Source organism: Myotis myotis, unplaced genomic scaffold, assembly GCF_014108235.1.
Source record: "Myotis myotis isolate mMyoMyo1 unplaced genomic scaffold, mMyoMyo1.p scaffold_m19_p_1, whole genome shotgun sequence".
Lineage (NCBI taxonomy): Eukaryota > Metazoa > Chordata > Mammalia > Chiroptera > Vespertilionidae > Myotis > Myotis myotis.
This window is the reverse complement of record NW_023416313.1, coordinates 51,028,613-51,051,041: the sequence shown is the minus strand read 5'-3', so window position 1 is coordinate 51,051,041 and position 22,429 is coordinate 51,028,613. Positions and strand designations below refer to the sequence as shown.

The 22,429-nt window shown below is 40.2% G+C and overlaps 1 protein-coding gene across 4 annotated transcripts in view; it reads right to left on the bottom strand.

Annotated features, from left to right (window-relative positions):
- FRAS1 (Fraser extracellular matrix complex subunit 1) overlaps nt 1-22,429 on the bottom strand; it is a 447,336-nt gene that overhangs the window by 110,688 nt on the left and 314,219 nt on the right. For 3 of the 4 annotated variants that reach the window (XR_004972271.1, XM_036337385.1, XM_036337378.1), the window contains exons 32-35: nt 17,333-17,449; nt 8,224-8,338; nt 6,572-6,709; nt 4,422-4,454 (exon numbers count right to left, since the gene is read on the bottom strand). Coding sequence is in view for 3 of the 4 variants with exons in the window: in XM_036337385.1 (XP_036193278.1) it covers nt 4,422-4,454; nt 6,572-6,709; nt 8,224-8,338; nt 17,333-17,449 (403 nt within the window). In the remaining variant the exon portion in view is untranslated. The remainder of the gene's footprint in view (nt 1-4,421; nt 4,455-6,571; nt 6,710-8,223; nt 8,339-17,332; nt 17,450-22,429) is intronic. The other variant, XM_036337380.1, reaches the window with a different exon arrangement.

Below are 22,429 nucleotides of genomic sequence, written 5' to 3'. Positions count from 1 at the left end.
ATTATCAGGACACTGAGACGCGTGTGCGCAGGGTCCCTTAGGGCAGGGCTGAGAATCCGCCATAGTTCCTTACTCCGCCCTTTGATTCCCTGAGACCCCGCCCCACCCAGGCTGCGGCAGAGGCTTTTGCATATGAATGCCCTGGCCCTTTGCAACCTGAAAATTAACTAACAAACAGCAGCTGGGCCACAGACCCAGAACTTCCAAGAGAAGGCCAAAGCCCCACAGCAGCTTGCATTGCTTCGCAGCTGGGCCTCATCAGGGCACCTCCAAACTCCAAAAAAGGACGGGGAATCTGCAGTTCTCTCCATAGCTCCTGCTGGGTAACCTCCAAGAGCCAGTGTACCCAGTGGTCAGAGGGGGACCATCCGGATTACAACTCCTCAGATCCATAAGGGACACACCCAGGGGGCAGACTCAGTGAACACCAAAGCCCCACTGAAGCAAGTCTTGCCCCAGAAGGGTGTCTTCAGCACAGAAGTTCTCCCACTGCAGACACAGCCGATTCTCACTCCCAATTGGCCTGGAGGTCAATTCCTCCCAGTGATCCTACAACAATCAAGGCATAACTACAACAAGACTGTGCACAAAGCCCACAAGGGGGTGCACCAAGAGTGTCCACCTCAGGTAACGGGGGAGGCTGAGCCACTGGGCCCTACAGGACACCTAGCACACAAAACCACTCTACCAACACAGGGAAGCATAAAAAATGCGGAGACAAAGAAACAGGTCACAAATGACAGAAATGGAGGAAAGCAAACGACTGGATATAGAGTTCAAAACCACGTTTATAAGGTTTTTCAAGAATTTTATGGAAACCGCCGATAAATTTAGTGAGACCCTCAAGAAATCTAGTGAGACCCTAGAGGATATGAAAAAGGACCAACTAGAAATTAAGCATACACTGACTGAAATAAAGAATAATATACAGAGATCCAACAGCAGACAAGAGGATCCCAAGAATCAAGTCAAAGATTTGAAATACAAAGAAACAAAAAATACCCAACCGAAAAAGAAAAAAGAAAAAAGATTCCAAAAATATGAAGATAGTGTAAGGAGCCTCTGGGACAACTTCAAGCATACCAACATCAGAATTATAGGGGTACCAGAAGAAGAGCGAGGGCAAGATATTGAAAAATTATTTGAAGAAATAATGACAGAAAACTTCCCCTACCTGGTGAAAGAAATAGACTTACAAGTCCAGGAAGCGCAGAGAACCCCAAACAAAAGGAACCCAAAGAGGACCACACCAAGACACATCATAATTAAAATGCCAAGAGCAAAAGACAAAGAGAGAATCTTAAAAACAGCAAGAGAAAGAAAGTCAGTTACCTACAAGGGAGTACCCATACGACTGTCAGCTGATTTCTCAACAGAAACCATGCAGGCCAGAAGAGACTGGCAAGAAATATTCAAATTGATGAATAGCAAGAACCTACAACCAAGATTACTTTATCCAGCAAAGCTATCATTCAGAATAGAAGGTCAGATAAAGAGCTTCACAGATAAGAAAAAGCTAAAGGAGTTCATTACCACCAAACCAGCATTATATGAAATGCTGAAAGGTATTCTTTAAGAAGAGGAAGAAGAAAAAGGAACTCTTACCATTTGCCACAGCATGGATGGAACTAGAGAGCGGAGAAATACCACATGATCTCACTCATTTGTGGAATATAATGAACAACATAAACTGATGAACAAGGACTGATCCAAAGACGGAGAGGCATTGATTGGACTGTCGGGCCTTGGAGGGAAGGTAGGGGAAGGTGGGGGTAAGGGGGAAAGATCAACCAAAGGACTTATATGCAAACATATAGGCGTAACCAATGGACAAGGACAACGGGAAGGGGGGGGGTGAGGCCATGGGGGGGCGGGTAAGGGGCAACGTGGGGATAAGGACACATATGTAATATCTTAATCAATAAAAAATATATTTAAAAAATAAATAAATAAATCAACAAACAACAAGTGTTGGCAAGGATGTAGAGAAAAGAGAACCCTTGTTCCCTGTTGGTAGGAATGCAAATTGCTGCAGCCTCTGTGGAAAGCAGGATGAAGTTATTTCAAAAAATTAAAAATGGAACTGCCTTATGACCCATTGATTCCACTTCTAAGAATACTAGTATATTCAAAGAAACCCAAAACACTAATTTGAAAGAATATATGCACCCCTATATTCATTGCAGCATTAATTACAGTAGCCAAGATTTGGAAGCAGTCCAAGTGTCCATCAGTAGGTGAGTGGATAAAAAAGCTGTGGTACATTTACACAATGGAATACTACTTGGCCATAAAAAAGAAGGAAATCTTACTCTTTACAAACTGCATGGCTGGACCTGGAGAGTATTATGCTAAGTGAAATAAGACAATTCTGTACATTGTTTTGGCTTGTACAATAATTGAAAGACTTACTCTTTTTTCTTTAAAAAATGTTTTAAAAGAGAAAGCCAAGTACAATATGATTTTACTTATATGTGGAATCTAATGAACAAAATAAACTAACAAACAAAATAGAGACAGACTTATAGATACAAAGAATAGACTGACAACTGAGGGGAGGGAATTGGATAAAAATGTTGAGGGGATTGAGCAAACAAACAAACACCAAAACACTCAGCTGGACAACAGTATGGTGATTATCAATGGGAAAGAGGGTAGGAGAGGGTAAAGGGGGGGATAAATGGTGATGGAAGGAGACTTGTCTTGGGGTGATGAACACACAATACAATATACAAATGATGTATTAGAGAATTGCACACTTAAAAATCTATGTAATTTTATTAACCAGTGTCACCCCAGTAAATTCAATGAAAAAGTTCGCATCACAAGAAAATAACTTTTGCAACTGTATATGGTAACTTATGTTAACTAGACTTATTGTAATCATTTCTCAATATATACAGATATCAACTGATTATGTTGTACACCTGAAACTAATATGTTATATATCAATAATCCTATATAATAAAGAGCTAGTATGCTAATTAGACCAAACAGCCAAACAACCTTCCGGACATCCTTCCTGATGAAGCCAGGGCCGGAGGGAAGCCAGCCCTGGTCCTGGGTGCCTGCAGGCGGCCGGAAGGAAGCCAGTCTGGGTCCCAGGTGCCTGTGGGCAGCCAGAAGAGGGAAGCATCCTGGGGCCCGGGTGCCTACTGGTGGCTGGAGGAGGGAAGCCCGGGTCCCGAGTGCTGGAGGAAGCTGGTGCCGCTGCTGGGGGAAGGAAGGCCTACTCTTGCACAAATTTTCATGCATCGGGCCTCTAGTATCTCAATAAAAATTTAAAAACATGATATAACATTAAAATTTACTGTTGATTCAAGTGTGATTTTTAACCCTCAAAGAAAAAACAGCAGGTCTGGGAGTTTGAGGAAGGTGATTCTCTCTCCCACCAAGATTTATACCTACATGAAAAGTGACAGGACATATGGATGGTTGATTCTAATAGAATAGTCAATCCTAACTAGACAGCTATTTAAGGATGCTATTTATAATCAACCATCCTCACTTTAGATCTAAACAAGAATGCTTGTCTCTGTTTTGCCCAGCATAGATGTCAGATCCAACTCTGTTTTTGCTTGTTGGCACTCAGCTTCTAATGGACTGTGAACTAAAGCTGGGATGCTGAGGTCTCCTACGCACAGCTTTCACAACTCACTCTCTGGGCCATAACACTTCTCCCTCCTATAACAAGGTATTCAACGAAAGGCTCTATTTAAGACTATATACAACCACTTCCATTAGGTCACATAGAGATGATTATGTGCCAATAATTGTCCTGGGAACTTTACATAAATATAATCATGACTTATTTTCCCCACTGATGGATGAGGCATTTAGGCACAGAGAGGTTAAGAAACTTTCCCAGAGTAGGCTGAAACCCAGACAGCCTATATCCAGAGTCTATCATCTTAATCACTATTACCTCTTTTTTTAAAAAATACATATTTTATTGATTTTTTACAGAGAGGAAGGGAGAGGGATAGAGAGTCAGAAACATTGAATGGCTGCCTCCTGAACACCCCCCACTGGGAATGTGCCTGCAACCAAGGTACATGCCCTTGACTGGAATCGAACCCCGGACCCCCCAGTCTGCCGGCTGACGCTCCACTCACTGAGCCAAACCGGTCAGGGCACTATTACCTGTTTTTAATAGGTATTTGAACAAGTTGAAATGGGACTCAAACAACACTAACCTTTGGTATCCTTGGTGGATTGTTTTTCCTATGAATAGAAAGTTAAGGTATGACTATTTAACTAGCCCTGTGATTATTTTAGAAGAAACTTGTCTCATGTAACTTTTAAGCAGTTCTTAGTTAAAAGTGATGATAAAGGGAGCAAAAAAAAAAAAAAAAAAAGAAAGGACTAATAAGGAAAGGAAAAATTCCATTTTCTAATAAAATTGAGATTAAAATCTTCACCTGTGAAGTGGAATTTCACCGATTCTGGGAGACCTGCAAGAACAGAAGAGAGAAAATCAGTGTACTAAACATTTTGAGGTCAGAAATAGATGGGGAAGGAATAAAATATGTGGCAAAGGTTAGAAAAGTAAAGGATGTTTTTATCTAAATTATTATAGTTTAAGGAAAGGCTACCAGGCCATTAGATAATGTTATGTTGAATTTAAAATTAGTGTCACCACTAATTTTAAGTAACCAAAAGAACCACAAAGTGGTATAATTTTATATCACAGTAGTCAGAGTGATTTATAATACATTCATTCAGATCCCATTTTATCAGTACATAAAACCTTACAAATCCGTGAGTATGGGTGAAGTCATATATCACTGACAAGGCTGTCTGGTGGGTCAATTCCATTGTAGAATTGAGTGATGCCTGGGACAATGAGTTACACACTGTAACAGTGTGAGAGATTTATCTCATGGCATTTACTCCATAGATTATACAGGACAGGATTCTGCTCTCTCTAAAAAGGCTTTAGGAACTCAGGCGAGTATAATGGATATGGAAATAACTTCAACCATGGCTGACATGTTTTCTTTTTCTTTAATCCCAGGATATCCTGAGTTTCTTGTAAAGTAGGTCTTATAAAGTAGGGGTTAGGGAACCATGAACATTTTCATGGGCTATTGGTTACCCAGTTACTCAATACTAGGGATACTCCTTAGAGAAGTGGCCTACCCTTATCCTTAGAGATTTTTAATCTAATTGAGTAGTTAATCATGTCCTAGACAATTATAGTTATATAAATAATGACAATTATTACTTAAATGTTGCCCATAATTTAAAACAGAACTCTAAAATTATTTTATCCATGTTCAACTCATCATAAGAAATTAAAGGCTTTTCCATATTATCAAAGTTACCATATAAAAATAATACTGTATATTAGTTGTATTATGTAATACAAATACCTTAACAATCATAAAGAAATAGCTTCAAGATTTTTAGAATCATTTCGAGGCACAAAAATATTTAGGATAGGGACTCAACCTCCTGCTTTCCCAGGAGCACTCTGATTACTGGGTCAAGGAGAGACATAAGGGGGCCGGAGGCAGTAGGGATTAAGGCTATCTTGGCGTAGTGGCAGGGCACATACTGGCTTGATTTAAAAATTCAGTTATTCTTTTACTTAGCCTTCTCTTCCTTTAAAAAGGTACCTCCTGACAAATCCGTGTTTAATCCCAAAAGCTCACTTGCACTCTCCACTCCTATATGGGATCATCCCTGAAGCACTGCGGGATCCTTCTCACTGTATTCCTTTCACCCACATGTCCATCCACCCTGGCTTCCTCCTCAAATCCATTCATATCACTGCAGGTGAAGAGTTCCTTATGAAAAGACATCCTCCTAGATCCTAAACCCTCCACCGGGTTCTTGTTGTTGGGATAAAGACCTAAATCTCTATAAGTGTACAGAGCCTCTAAGGTCTGGCCTCTGTCTCCTTCCAGACCCATCCCACTCTGCTCAACCATCCAAATTCCAGACACACTGGACTTTTCTTCACTTCCAAGAATATCACATTCGCTCCCTCACCAGGGACTCTGCACAAGGGGTATGTGTCCTTTCTTCAGGAATGTTCTATAACAAAACAACCCCAATATGCACACTTAGCCTAGTTAGCTTCTCCCTATTTCTCCCAGGTCCATACCATGCTGGGTAGCCTCCACTGAGCCTTCAGTCTAAATCAGTGTTGTTACATCTAATTCCACCAGTTATCAGAGCTCTTATCTCAGCCTGCAACTAAACATTCATTACTGAGATTATTTACCAAATTCTGTCTCTGTACAGTACTTAGAACCCCAAAGTCGCCAAGAACAGGATTCATGCCTCTTTTTGCTTATCACTAGATATCCAAGGCCTCATTGCCACATAGTAGGCATAAAGTAAATATTTATTGAAGGTATTTCTGCATGCATGAATGAATTAAGAAAAGGGATGAACTGAGCCCAAGGTACATATTAACCTGCGAGTCTCAAGCTATTTTGAACAGCTACAAAGCAACATCACAAAACTACCCAGGAGGACGACAGGAAGAGTTAGGGTGAGCCTGCCATGAAGAGCCACAGAGGATAGTTGAGGTGCCTGACAATAGAGAAGAAAGCATTACCAGCGAAGGAGAAGGCCATGATTTCCTGGAGGTGGGGGGCTGCCGTGGGAGGGCGGTACATGATTTTGCCCTGGTTAATATCTTCCTGTGTGAAATACCGGATGGGAGAGTGGGGCTGGTCCCTATGTTCGATGATACCTGGGGAGAAGGAGACTGGACATGAGCATCAGCAGTAGTTCTGGATGACTAACTGAATCACCAGAGACATCAGCTGCCTTTCCCACTGGCAAGAGCCTTTTATCCTTCAGGAACTACTGCTCTCAGGTTGTTCTTGGTATACTATTCTCCTGTTATTCAAGAAAATGCAAATCTGAAACCCAAATAGACTCTTGACAAGGAATCGTTGACTATAAACAATAGAAAGACACAAACTGCCCCTACTGTAGCTGAGCCCAGGTAATTCTGCAGAAGTCATAGACACTGTACTGTAATTATGAGATTCTCTCAATTGAGTTTAAGTTCAAAGGTCAAGGTGACTGGGGAATGGCACAGACTGGTCTCCTGGTGAGCTGCAGAGAGATTTTTATTCACCTGCCCTCTTTCTTTCAGGAACTCCTTAGTCTCTGTGATGATCTCTGGCAATAGTAACATGAGTCTTGACTATTCTAAGACCTGGATTTACAATGATCACATTGCTTGTGATAAATGCTTTAGGAGCTGTCTATTTGCCTGTCATTTCTAAATTTTTCAGGAACAGAACTGATGCTGTGATCATCTTTCATGTCTTATTACCTCTTCCATAGGAGGACATGAGTGAGGCTTAGTGTTGGACTAATTCAACTTCTGAAGGGCTGAGAGACAGTCCATCAGGACGCAAGTCTGAAAGTACTTCATCTCTCCCTGGCAACACAGGGAGAACGAGTCTAGCTATGACTTAGCAGAGTAAAAATGGTAGGTGGAGACTTTTAGACTTTTAATTTATTTGGATTTTATCAAAAGGGTAATGGAATTTTTAGACTTTGACTTCTCCCTGGGAATTTGATCATCTGAAAGGCTTACATTTAGGGCAGGGACTGGTCTTGGGAGAGCAGTCTGAGAGACAGAAGCAGAATTATCTTAATAGAAGCTGATCACTCCACCACCTCTCTTTGGGCATAGGCCTATTAGTTAAACCCAGCGTGCAGAGATCTTCAGGCTGAGGACTGATGGTAGGGGCCCACCTCTTCTCTGACTGTAGTTCCACATTCCCATGATCCCCTATGGGAGGAGGAGAGACTTATCCAATTGGGAAAGGGACTGAGTATGGGTGGCTCAGTCCCCTCTGAACTCTCTGGCAGAGCTCCTTGTCCTTAGTACATTCTCTGGCCTGCTCACCTATAACCACACCAGGGCAGGCTCTGTCCACACAGACCTGTCCAATTCTGCCTGTGCACAGGCCAGGGAGCTCAATCCAGTGAATGAAGTTATATGCACACTATGTTCTCCAGTACAACTCTGTTGATACCAAAGTTGACACATTCATCTCCATAGGTCTGACCACGATGTCTCTCTCTTTCTCAATTGGTTCTAAAATCACAGGATGGGAACAAGGAGTAGCAATAATTGTTACTTCTGAAAATTCAACAAGTATAAGCGGACAAAACTCCAGAGCTTTTAAGACTCATCGACAGCTAGAAGACATCATTTAAGAGATCATTCACTGCACATCTTACCTTGACTTGGATGCAGAGGTAAAGTGACATTGTATATAATCTTTCCACTTGGCTTCTCAGAGTTGACAAAAGAGAGAGAATGGGGCTGAATCACAGTCAGGTCATCTTCCCGAGCCTAAACAAAGTTTATGAAGGAAGAATGGTCAGGGGCAAAAACAAACCTTATTAAAACAAACTCACTCTGGGTTTTTAAATTAGTCACACATAACAAAATTTTCTCTGAGAGTTCAACAGAAGGGGCTGGTCTCTTGCACCACAGACTGGTCCCAGCCTTAGAAATCTCGCAGGATTAGAGTCCTCTCTAGGGCCTCTTGCACCCTGACTCTTCTCCCCCCTGCCCTCTGCCCCAGGTTTATGCTGATGCATGCTCTGGGAATCCTAATACGATCACTTTCCCGAGGGAGAGCTCACAGTGCTGCAGGTTTGAGAATGAGCCACCACAGCTGGATATTCTAGTATTCACAGCTGGATTGCTACATCTTTGCTCCTCCAACTTAACGAGCTAAGGTTCATCTGGTAAAAAGTTCCTTCTTACCTGCCCGCCCCCCTCCCCAGCCTTGCTGACAGGAACTTTGATTCTTTCTGCTTTGGTTTGTGTGTTTTTTGAAACTGTGATGGATTCAAGGTCTAAAGACGAACTCAAAAACCAACAGAGGCTCAATATTTGAATTCAGAGATTTAAGAATTATTTGTTTATTAAAGTAAATCATGAAATAGTCAATGTTTCTTTGTCTCCATGCTACTACTCAAATTAACTAGATATTGCTTTTCTCTTCTAGTTTTCAGAACCCAATGAAGACTCAAGCAAAATTAATCAGAAGGCCAATGTGTACGTAGCTTTTACTATTCATTCACCTGTGAACATCCATCACCGACTAACAGTGACAACACTCTAAAAAGGGGGCAGGGGGAGAGACGCAGAATCCCTTGACCAGGCATAACAGTGAGTTGGGGACAGCAGCAAAAACACAGTGGAGGGAAGAGAGGGGAAAGTAATGTGAGCACGGGCCCTTTGACTGGGTCACACAAGCTGTCAATAAATCAGAACGAAAATATCAGGCTCTTTGCAGGCTCTTCCTAACCCCTGAAGGGTTAGAGTTTGACAGCCTCTCCTGCTCTTTAAAGCTTTCCTTCTTTCAGAAGAAGTTTCCCTCTTTGGGAAAGTAGGGCTCAGTAATTCTCATGGAGGAGGGCGTGGTGTTCTTCCTTGTAACCACAAAAAGATTGAAGGTTACAGTTGCTCTTTTAACTGTCCCCAAGGCATACTTGTCCTGGGGAGAGGCAGCAGTAGCAGGTTAGGACAATCCTCCTGTCGTAAGGAGTCATATTTCAGGCCCTTGCTCGGCTCTGGAATGTACAGAGCAAGGAAAATCAGGATTGCAAAATAGTACATGGTGTCTCACCCTAAAATAAAACAAGTAAGGGCAACAAATTAAAAACATATGCCCTATATAAGGTGTTTACAGCCCATGAATGTGTGTACACAGCTATAAATGTGGACGTGTGTGTGCACAGATACATGGACAAAAAGGTGCAGGCTCAATATATTGTTCGGTCTGTTTGCCTCCTTTGTAATCTCAAAACAATCAGAATGACTGCAAATCCTGAGTATTATGAGATATTTTTTAAAATCTAGATGTTCCTAAAACAATAAAGTGATAAGAAGAGAGAGAATTAGCATGGACATAGGACTATGGAAAAGAGAAATATGTACCAGCCAAGGCAACTGATATTTCATATCCATGAAATTTATGGATACTATTTCTCTACTAATAGAAATATACACTAGGTAGAAAAAGGACTTAATTCTCCAAAGAAAGCAATATTAAGGTTGAGATGTATCAAAGTATAATCAATTTTAATATTGCCTATTTGGAATGTTTAATACTCATCAATTAAACATAGTAAGAAATGAGAAATTGAATTTCATAGAAATCATTACAGAAGGCACTTTTTATTAAAATATCTGTCAACAAGAGAATCTTACAGAATAATGACTTTATAATACTCATTACTTCTGCATATATCCAGAATCCAACCACTTCTCCCCACGGCCATTGCCACCACCTTGCTGGGTTTCCAGGATGACCTCCCAGCTGCTCTCCTGCCCCATCCCACAGCCCCCAGGTTATTTCAGCACAGCAGTCAGCATGATCCCTTTAACAAGGACAGTAGCCCTCTGCTCAACACCCTGATTGGCTCACCATTTTACTCAGAATAGAAGCGAAATCCCTATAATGGCAAGGCCAGACATGACCTGTCCCCTTCGCTCGCCCACACACTTAGCACATCTGTGAATTCATGTCAATTACACTTGCTTTCACTCACTCTGCTCCAGCCCTCCTGGCTTTCTTGGCATTCCTTGAACATCTAAGCAAGCTCTCAACTGGATGCCTGTAAACGCATGGTTCCCTGGGCCTGGAATGCTCTTTTCTGAATATGTGCGTGGCCATTTCCCTCACTTCCTGCAAGTCTTTCTTTAAATGTCATTATCTTAATAAAGTCCACCCTGGCCACATTATTAATTAATTTATTTTTTTAAACATTTTTATTGATTTCAGAGAAGGAAGAGGGAGAGAGAGACAGAAACATCAATGATGAGAGAGAATCATTGATTGGCTGCCTCCTGCACGCCCCACACTGGGGATCGAGCCTACAACTGGGACATATGCCATGACAGGGAATTGAACCGTGACCTCCTGGTTCATAGGTTGACACTCAACCACTGAGCCATGCCAACCACCTTATTTAAAATTACAACATAGGTCTCCTCTGCTCCCACCACTGCATTTCTAACACCCTTGTCCCTGACCTACATTTTGTTTTACCGTAACACTTCTCACTAACATGCTATAAGTGAGTTGTTTATTTTATTACTTATACCTAAGAGAATGCAAACTCCATAAGAACAAGGATTGTGTTCATTTATGGGTGGGTGGATCCCAACCACCTAGCATATGGCACATATCATTACTTGATAAAAATGTGTTGAGTGAATGAAACATATCTGTGCCGTGCCAGCACAGCCAAGGGTTCGGTGAGCCTGAGTAGGGGCGGTGAAGGATTAAAGAAAAGACAGACAAAGAGAATACAGCTGGGGCTGGTGGATCTCCTGTGCCTGGATGAGGCCACAGAGAAGGATCCAGCCAGCAAGCTGAGGCTTGATTTTATAGCCAGAGAAAAACAAGGTAGTGGTAAACATAGTTACAATGTTCTTGTGAGTTTCACTTGTTTTGGCAGCACTTGCTGCATCTCCCACAGCCCATTAGCTACCCAGGAAGGATCTAGGGAGCATCATAAGGTCAAGCTTAATTATGCTAAGAGGGTTCTGCTCTCTGAGCTGGGATTTGTTTGTGGCTCTGCCACAGGTCAATCTGAGGTTTAACTCTAGAGCCGCTCCCTACACATATCATCATAAAAAGATTAAGCTAAGAAATAAAATAATAAAATACTTTGTATAATAACATATTCAGTAACTTTTTTAGAATACTTTCCATTGCATTTCAATGTCACCTGAAGAATTGGATGGGGGATGGGGACACAAACATTTTAACACTTAAGCCTTAGCAAAGTGTGCATAACTTAAACTTCTAGGTCAGGATTTACAAACATTATCATTTCACCCTCTATTTAAAAAGATCAATTTCACATGTTGATTGCCATTCTATTAAAGACCAAAGCCCACAGTGGGCCTCAGAAATCAGGCACCCATGAATAATGAGATGAGATAAATAAAATGGAGGTCCTACAATAAATTATCTTCTTCCATAGTTTATTAGTTAGGACAGCAAATTAATTCATTCATATATTCATGTAGCAACTTATTAAGAACCTACTACGTGCAAGGTACCAAGCAAAGAGCTGTGAGACATACAAGATAAATCAGATATAGACCCTTTCTTCAAGGAATTCTAGTTTTTTGTAGGGGAAAATCATAAATAAATCTAAGGTAGGAAATTCTGAGTGGTGTGAAAGGCTCAGATAAAGCACAGCAAGAATTCCAAGGGTAAACAAACATTTCCCGAGATTGCAGATAATAATCTTATTAGTTTTTGACAGGTCTCAAGTATAAACATGGACACAGAAGCTGGCTGCCACACAATAAATAGAGCAAGCCCAGACTTGAGTCTGCATCACAAAAGAGATCATCTAACTAGATCCCTGCTGGGCCTAATAGAGTGGTCTTAAGAGAACTCTGCTACAGCAATCACTCTGAAAACAAAGGAAACCAGGAAAGAAAAGCTTATTCAAGGCCTTTCCCACAAGTGGTGACTTTGGCCAACCCAACCCTGAGTATTGCAACCATTTGAAAAAGGAACTAATAAATAATGTGTCTTTCACATGAAGAGATAATAGAATTTATTTGCCCTTTAAGAAAGGAATGGGAAACATGATATTCAAATTGTGTGTGTGTATGCCTATATGATTAATTTATTTGAATTTGGAGGGGATACAGTTTAGGGAGTTATTATGAGAAAATAGGTCTGAAAATATTCACTTAATCAGCAAATATTTACTAAGCAATTACTTTGTATATGGCATTGTGTGAGATGCTGAGGAAGATACCAAGATTAATTAATCAGCACTAACCGGTTTGGCTCAGTGGATAGAGCGTCGGCCTGCGGACTGAAGGGTCCCAGGTTTGATTCCAGTCAAGGGCATGTACCTTGGTTGCGGGCACATCCCCAGTGGGAGGTGTGCAGGAGGCAGCTGATCGATGTTTCTCTCTCATCGATGTTTCTAATTCTCTATCTCTCTCCCTTCCTCTCTGTAAAAAGTCAATAAAAAAATATATTTTTTAAAAAGATTAATTAATCAAAAGTTTTGTCCTTAAGGATTTTCCAAGTCAAATAGTGGATGATTACTTGGAAAACTTTGAGTTGACGTGAATCTATTAACTCATTTGCATAATCTTATACTATCTAGGCTATGATATTTATTGTTAAATATGCATGTTTTGCCCATATATACTATGTATCCTAAATGTATATGTATCATATGTACTTATATAGCTCTGTATCTTATAATATTATACATATTTATATACATATCTTATATATGTGTGTTACATATAATTCTGATGAACACTGCAAATTAAACCATAAGATCCCATTTAGAGGATCTTAGATTTGATGAATAACATAATTACAGAAAGGCCACAGAACCAATTTCAATTTAGATAGGTATTTGATTATGTTGCTTTTCACTCTATTCAATCTTTCTTAGTTATGTTCCAGTTATGTTCATAGTTAACCACTACAAACCATTAGTGATTCTTAATAGTTTATCTCTCACCCAGAATATCTACTGATCTCCTAACTACCCTTAACAGACACACCCCAAATGGAACTCATCATGATTTCCACCCTTCCCCCTAAAGTCCTCATACATTTCTATCTCAATGAATGGCTTCTTTTTTTGAAAAAAAAAAAAAGTTTATTATGTGAAAATATATAATTTAAAGGTTCTTTAAAATGCTTTTGTGGATGATAACTTGATTTCTTTTTTATTTCCCTCTGAGATTCCACAGTATGTCCCATGTTTCTATGTCTCTCGATCTATTTTGTTTAACAGTTTATTTTGTTCATTAGATTCCATATATGAGTGAGATCTTGTAATATTTGTCTTTCTGGGACTGGCTTATTTTGCTCAGCATAATATTCTCTAGGTCCCTCACTGCTGTCTCAAAGGGTAAGAGAGCCTTCTTTTTTTACTGCTTCATAGTATTCCATGGTGAAAAGGTACCACAACTTTTTGTCCACTCATCTACTGATGGGCACTTGGGCTGTTTCCAGATGCTATAAATATAGAGGTACATACATTCTTTCTGATTGGTGTTTGGGGTTTCTTAGGATATATTCTTAAAAGTGGGACCACTTGATCAAATGGCAATTTCATATGTAATTTTTTAGGAAACTCCACACTGTTTTCCATAATGGCTGCACCAGTCTGCATTCCCACCAGCAGTGTACTAGGGTTCCCTTTTCTCCACTTCCTTACCAGCACTTGTCATTTTGTTGATTTGTTGATTGTAGCCATTCTGAGAGGTATGAGGTGATTGCCTCTTAAAATACTCAGAAATTGGGGCTTTTCACCTTCCTGTCACATCTAATTGACCAGGATATCTGTAAATATCTTTTAATCTTTCTCTAATGTCCCCCCTCCCCCCCCCCCCGCCGCAACCTTAAAATCTTTTAAGTGTATAATACAGTACTGTTAACTATATTGTTATGCAACTGATTTCTAGAAAGTTTTTCCACTTGCAAAACTGAAACTCTGTATGGATTGAACAAAACTCCCCTTTTTCCTCTCCCCACCTCCACCCCTACCCTCACAGGGACAACCACCATTCTCCTTTCTGTTTCTAAGAGTCCGATTATTTTAGATAGCCCACATGTAGAATCATCAGACTCTGTCTTTTTGTGACTGGATTATTTCACTTAGTACAATGTCCTTAAGGTTCAATCATATTGTAGCATATGACCGGATTTCCTTTTTAAAGGTTGAATAATGCTCCATTGTTGTGTATACCACATTTTTTCTATCCATCTATCTGCCAAAGGACATTTAGGCTGCTTCCACCTCTTAGCTAGTGTGAATAATGCGTCAATGAGCATGGATGTACAAGTATCTCTTGAATATCTCACTAACTTAATCTTTACTGCCACTGCATGGTATCATGCCACTAACCTTCTTGTTCTAAATGACTGCAGTGGTGCATTTCTGTGCTCCCTATCTGGTCCCCATCTAGAGTATTCTCTACCCTGCAGCCAGAATGACTTTCCTACATTGAAAATCTGATCAGGTTGCCTGTCAGCTACATAGTATTTGTCCCAAGAGCCTTTCAGGACACAGTGGAAATCCCTTCATTTTATCTTAAGCTCCTCTATGATGTGACTTTCATATATTGTTTCTTCTTCACCTAGGAATTTATGCTCTGGCCACATGAACTTTCATTGCTCAACATGTCATGTTCTCCCACATCCCCACCTTTTTTCACCTGCTGTTCCTTTGTCTACAATGAATGCCCCCCTATTTCTAAAGTGGTTCTTCAAGCAGAGCAGCAGCAGTAGAACCACCTGGGAACTCGTTAGAAACTCAAATTTTCAGCCCTACAGCAGATGGACTGAATTAGAAAACTTTGGGGTAGGCTCCAGCCATATGTGATGTAACAAACGCTACAGGTGATCTTAGTGCAGGCTGAAGTTTGAGACCTTGCTTTAGAGACAATCTTTCACTTCAACCAGCGTTGTTCACCCCCCCGCAGAGGAAGCCTTCCATGACCTTGCCACCCCCACCCCCGACTGGATCAGGTGTCTCTTATTTGCTTCCATATCATGTCCATGTCATGGCATGTATCATTATATTGTCAGTGTTTGTTATTTCGCTCCTCTCCCATTTTAGACTCTAAGTTCCTTAAGAATAGAGACCGTATTTTATGGTCATCAAACCACCAATGTCTTCTCTAGCACTTGGCATAAATTAGGGGCTCAAATATGAATGACTGAAGCCCAGTCTGTGTGGCTCAGTGGTTAAGTGTCAACTATGAACCAGGAGGTCATGGTTCAATTCCCAGTCAGGCACATGCCTAGGTTGCAGGCTTGATCCCCAGGAGGGGGCATGCAAGATTCAATGATTCTTTGTCATCACTGGTATTTCTATCTCTCCCTCTCCCTTCCTCTCTGAAATCAATAAACAAATATATTTTAAAAATTAAAAAAAATAAAAGAAATACAAACTATGTATATTTTATGGCACTGAAGATTAGGCTAATTGCATTTTATGGTAAACTAACCTTTGTGATATCCTAAATTGGACAGATCTAGTTTGAAAACTAGCAATATAAGACCCTAAAGGTTAAGGAGCTTGAAAAGTCTAGCGGTCCATAGCAATGGAGTGGGAACGGCGCCATCTTAGTGGCTCCTGGCCCATTTTTCCCCCTCTAAAGTCAAAATAACAGTCCATTAGCACTTGGCAAAAAACATGCATGCACATTTTTCTTCACATTTTAAAGGAAATTCTAATCCAAGTTCCTCCAGTCAGAATGATGAATTATAGACTTTATAGTGCTACTGAATTATGATTTCTTTAAATTATGGTTTACAGTGGAAATGCCGATATCAGCTATTCATTAAAAACCTCCTATTTCGCCTTTTATGTCTCTGTCGTGCCCCAGACCCATAATTTCTAAAACTACAGGTGATTTCTTTGTCATGGCTCAAGGCTGATACATTTTGGAGTGTAATTATGTGGGCGCTGACTAAAATGCAGGTCCGTAATGATTCATTTGCAGTCTTAGATGCTGTGACTCTGACTTAAAGAGGGGTCCTGGCATCACCCCTGCCCCTAGATACAGGGTTTCAGTGGGGCAGCTAATTGTCTGAACTAATATAGCTGTCACCTCACTTCACACCTTTCCATGAACCCATGCTCTTCCCACACAGCAGGCAGGTCCCCTTGCGATGGAGCTCATGGCCTCCCCATCCTCACCATTTCTCCTCTGCTGTCCTCATTTCTCCAGTCTTATTAAACTATTTACAATTTTCCCCAACAATCATATTCTCGCTGGCCTCTGGGTCTTTGCATGTGCTGTTTTTATGTTTTATGTCTTTTAGTGCCCTTTGCCATCACCTGCCCCCCAAACTTTCACTTGGATAATTGCTACTTATCTCTCTGGATTCAGCATAGATATCTGCTACTTTGGGAAATGTTGATAACAGAAAGGAAACTTCTAATGGGGCTCTAAGAAATGGAATGTCAGTTTCTCCAGCTATATGGAGCTATAACTAGCTGAGTAATTATACTCAAAAGGTACTGATTAAACAGATATAGGCCTGAAATCCCTTCTAACTACTCAAGGAGGAGTCCTGTGAATCTGGGATGCTGAAAAGAGGACACCAGCAATGGATAAGAGTTTGAGGTGAATTCCATCTTTGTTTCCTGTCACTCTGGGAATTGAAGTATCTTTTTCAAGTCAAGGAGAAATGTGTTTACAGGGTGGTATGGTCTGGGTTCTGGGCCAGGCATTCACCAGATACAAAAAAACAGGTCATTCTGTCAGATCCCGTCAACATGCCTCAGAAACCAAGAGTCTTCCCAACCAACTCACAGTCATATGGAGAGACGCTCCCAGAGAGAGCTGAGGTGCTTCAGGCGTCTGTGGTAAGATCGCGATGTTGAACATGCGGCTCTCCAGGTGGGTGTGGGCATCGGTGGCACTGGAAACCTGGAAAGAAACGTCCTACTGGTGAGCCTCAGTTGGACAGAGCATGTTGCATGTATTTATCCCCCTGCACCACCTTTAAATATCTGTCTTTGAATTCCATCTGCTCCTGCATTACAAAGGGAGACATAATCCTTTTAGGCAATCCTGAAAATGCAGGAAAATACAAATATGACATAAATAAATCATCTAGAATTACAATACCTACAAATAGTGGTTATTAACACATTGATGCATTTTAGTTTAATCTTTTTCCTATCCATATGTCAAACTCTATATTCATTTGTGTCCTATAAATTTTTACTGAACATAATACATTAAATATTCTTCAAAACAGAATTTTTGATAGCTGCCTAATGCTTCACTGTGAGCACACACAACACATGTTAGATATGGGATTTTTATTCCATTTTTAAAATTTGTACCCAAGCACAGACACATCAGGTTATAAATGACACATCATAGCCTAATCACTGCAAGGCAAGAGTCATAATAATTAGTGATCACAAAATCAAATTTTTCTTGCTTCAAAAATGCTGAAAACAGTGATGATTTTCCTAATGCAGCTTCTCCCCTCCTTCAGGGCTACTGAGCTGCTCCCTCACACTCTCTTCTCTGTGGTCTGCTCCAGCTGAGGCTTGTTGCAAGAATTGCTAAGGTCTGTGTGGCCATGTGAAGTTGCATTAATTTCATATGAGAGGGAGCAGGGTGCCATACATTCTAAAAAAAAAAAAGGCAGAAATAGCAGCCCTTTCTTATGTCTTCTACAGTTAGGCCAACAACAACAACAAAACTGTCTTCTCTGCCCTGGCCAATGTGGCTTAGTTGGTTGGGTGTTGTCCTGTGCATCAGGAGTTGAAGGTTCAATCCCCTGTTAGGACACATGCCTGGGTTGTGGGCTTCATTCCTGGTAGGGAGCATGCTGGAGGCAGCCAATTGATGTCCACTCTCATATCGATGTTTCTCTCTCTCCCTCTGCCTTCTTCTCTCTCTAAAAAAATCAATAAACTATTTTTTTTAAAGAAATTTTAAAAACTGTCCTCCCTGCATCTTAATCACATCCAGTGCCTGGAGCTTACATTCATAATATCTACAGGTTGTCAAGGCGCCATCTTACAGTATCACTATATATAATATGAGTAACAACAGCTATAATTCACTAAATGTCTATCATGGGCTAGCTACTTCTCAAAAGTCACCATATATAATACCCACAAAGTGGATATTATCTCCTTTTTTTTTTAATATATTTTATTGATTTTTTTACAGAGAGGAAGGGAGAAAGAGAGAGAGTTAGAAACATCGATGAGAGAGAAACATCAATCAGCTGCCTCCTGCATATCCCCTACTGGGGATATGCCCGCAACCCAGGTACATGCCCTTGACCGGAATCGAACCTGGGACCCTTCAGTCCGCAGGCCGACGCTCTATCCACTGAGCCAAACCGGTTTCGGCTATTATCTCCTTTTTTACAGATGAGGAAACTGACACTCAAAAAAGTTAAGCAAAATGTCAAAAATCACACAAAAACAAAAGGGTTGGTATTTAACAGGTTAGCGGACCATGGTCTTCCTACTGACCAAGATGACTCCATCTCAAAGCTTTAGGAAAACGTGTTCTCCCATCTCTTGAAGAACGCTATGCAGGTAATAAAATGTGAGTATATTGCCAAGCAAGGGAATCTGTTCTTGATTCCTTAGTCAAGATACTGGTGTGAACCATGTTGGTCTTTTTAAAACAACATCCCCTGAGGCTATGTCAACATGATCTGAATATATCAAGACCAGGGCCCCTGCCCAGGCCAAAAGTGACATAAGTGTGTGTGCTTTCTTCTCCCTATGCCATGCTTTATTTTGAAAAGCCACAAGCATTACATAAATCCCACATCTTACAGGCAAAGTAACAGATGGAATGCATTGATGGCTCATGACAGCACATAAACATTAAAATGAAATGAAATTGATGCAACTCATTGTATTGCAAGTTTTGCTTGAAAGAAAAAAAGGGAAGAAAAAGGAGAATCATGAAAACAGCGTTTTATTTTAGTTTAAAATCCTTGAGGGACATTAAAATGAATGGGAAAAGTTGCTGTTTATTTTGGCACATAGTTAAATTGTCTGCGTCATTTCAAATCAGAATATGAGGTAAGTCCATAAAACAATGAGACTTTAAAAACAAGCACACCAAACCTTTTATATCCAGGAGAACAGGATCTCAGAGAGCTGTTTCATATGTGCAATAAAGACGCTGTGAGTGTTCAAAATGCACTTTTGAAATGCCTTCCAAGCAAGTTCAAAAATCACTTTGAACTTGTTACTTCATAATTACTCCCTGTTTTGACCCAAAGTAATTACTACTCTCTTCTTCATACCAGACATGATTCTGAATGGCTATATGGTTACATTTTAAAATCTACTTCCAAAGGATGCCATACCGTCACTATTGAGGATATTCTTCAGAATATCCCATGGGTTTGGAAGGAGATTTCCAATAGGAGTTCTAAACACATTTTGAGCAAAATGTGTGAAGACTCTTCAAAGGGAACCACTTACTAAGTAATGATGTTCAACAGAATGTCTTAAACTCAAGTGAGTTTGTTTAAAAAAGATCAGTAAATTTAGCTATTTTATAATTACCCACTTAGTAACCAACTTGCAAAAGCAATCAAATATCTTTATGAGCAGGTGCTGAGAATCCCTTTCTGGGGAAATGCTCCATGTTGATAATGTTCTTCCTCAGGCCTAGGACGGCAAAGGCAGAGCTGAGGATTCTAGTTTGCTGAGGTGACTTCTTTGATTGAGGTCTTTGCCTCCATTCTGACTCATTCTTTGAGGACTGCTGAGTCCCCAGGTGCTAAAAATGAAAAGTTAATTCCAGTAAAGGGCAAATGTTTGCTCTCACTCATTGGACATTAATGTGCTAGTAAAATCTCCTTTTAATGGTTCCCAAGTTTATTTCAACTTGCTCTCTGGAAAAGCACATCTTTTATATCATATAAATTAGTCAAGCAATGAGGATGTGCACCCCAGGCCTCGGAGGCAGAATGTATGATAATTTTAACAAGGTGAGCTATTTGGGTAGTTTACCTCCAGCTGGATTCGAGACAAAAGAAGAGTCTCAGACTCAGAGGGGCTTTGGGTGATCATCATGAATGCATCTCTATATTTTCTCTACATTTTCCCAAATTCTCTTCTGTATCTATGTTTAAATGCTCTTTCTCATTCATACTCCCTCATTCTTTGTACTTCTGTTCAGTTCTTTATATCCAATTTGTCCATGACAGAGGTTTGTCTAATTTATTGGTCTTTCCAAAGAATGAGGTTTTGTACTCATTTATCAATTCTAGCATTTTATAATTAGTTGTGTGCTTATCTCTATTAATTTCTTCCTTTTTTTCTTTCCTTAGGTTTCCTTTGTAGTTCTCTAGCTTCTTGAGCTAAATATTTAGTTGATTTATTTTCATGATCTTCTGCTCAATAATAAGAGCTTAAGACCATCAATTTACTTGAGTGTTATTTTATCCAGATCATTGAAGTACTGATAATTTATTTCCTCTTCATCATTATTTCTTAATAGTTTGCTATTTTGATTTCCTTTAAGAAGTATAATTATTTGGGAGACTATTCTAAAAATTCCAAATGGTTTGAACTTTTTTACCTTTTTTAAATGGATTTCTAATTATCCTATATAATAAAAGGCTAATATGCAAATTGATCAAAAGGTGGAACAACCGGTCGCTATGACACACACTGACCACCAGGAGACAGACGTTCCATGCAGGAGCTGCCCTTTAGTGGTCAGTGCACTCCCACAGGGGGAGCACCGCTCAGCCAGAAGCCAGGCTCACGGCTGGCAAGCGCAATGGCAGTGGCGGAAGCCTCTCCTGCTTCCACAGCAGCACTAAGGAAGTCCAACTGATGGCTTCGTCAGTTGGACATCCCCCAAGGGTTCCCAGACAGTGAGAGGGCACAGGCCGGGCTGAGGGATCCCCCCCTCCCAAGTGCATGAATTTCGTGCACTGGGCCTCTAGTATTTCATAATAACCAAAGAATATCCCCAGTACCATTTCTTGTTCTTTCATTTATTGACAGTCTTCCTATGATCTGGTTGTTTTAGCTGGCTTAGACTATTATAACAAAAATGCCACAGACTGGGTGGCTCATAAACAACAGAAATGTATTTTTCCTACTTCTGGAGGCTGGAAATCTGAGGTCAGGGTGCCAGTAGGATTGGGTTTGGGTTGTAGACTGCTGTCTTTTCACTGTAGGCCAATGGTGGGGAATAGAGAGGGGAGCAGCTCCCCTGTGACTCTTGTAAGTGTACTAATCCCACTCATCTAATGCTAATTACCTACCACATGGGGAGGGGCAGATATGAAGATATTAATTATTTCAGGACACAAACATTCAGTTGACAGTACTGGTATCTGACCAATCTTTATAGATGGTAGTAACTATCCTTACCTAGTGATAGGCAGTATTCTAAATGCTTCCTATGTATTAACTCATTAAATCCTTACAATAATTCTATTCTACAGGTGAGGAATCTGAAGCACAAGTATTTTTCCAAGTAATTTTCCCCAAAATTAGTTAATACGTGGCAGAACTAAAATATGAACCCACTGGGTTTGGCTATCAAGTCTATGATCTTATCAGAAGATGGTAAATGTTCCAAAAACATTTGAAAAAAAGAAAATAAGACTATATTAAAAGAAGTATTTTAATATTCTGGAAACATTATTTTCCTAAACACTCTAGCCATTATCTATTATAAATCTCCTTGCTGTAAAATGACTCTGCTTGTAGAGATATTTATAAGATTAAATTAGCAGATTAAAAATATCTCTCAATACTATTAGTTACATTTCCTCTTCCCCCAAATATGATTTCTAGGCAATCACAGAAAATTTCCCAAGTTGCTTATAAATAACAGTGATGGTTTTCATCAGACCATTCAGACATCAGAAAAGTCAGGAAGCAAAGG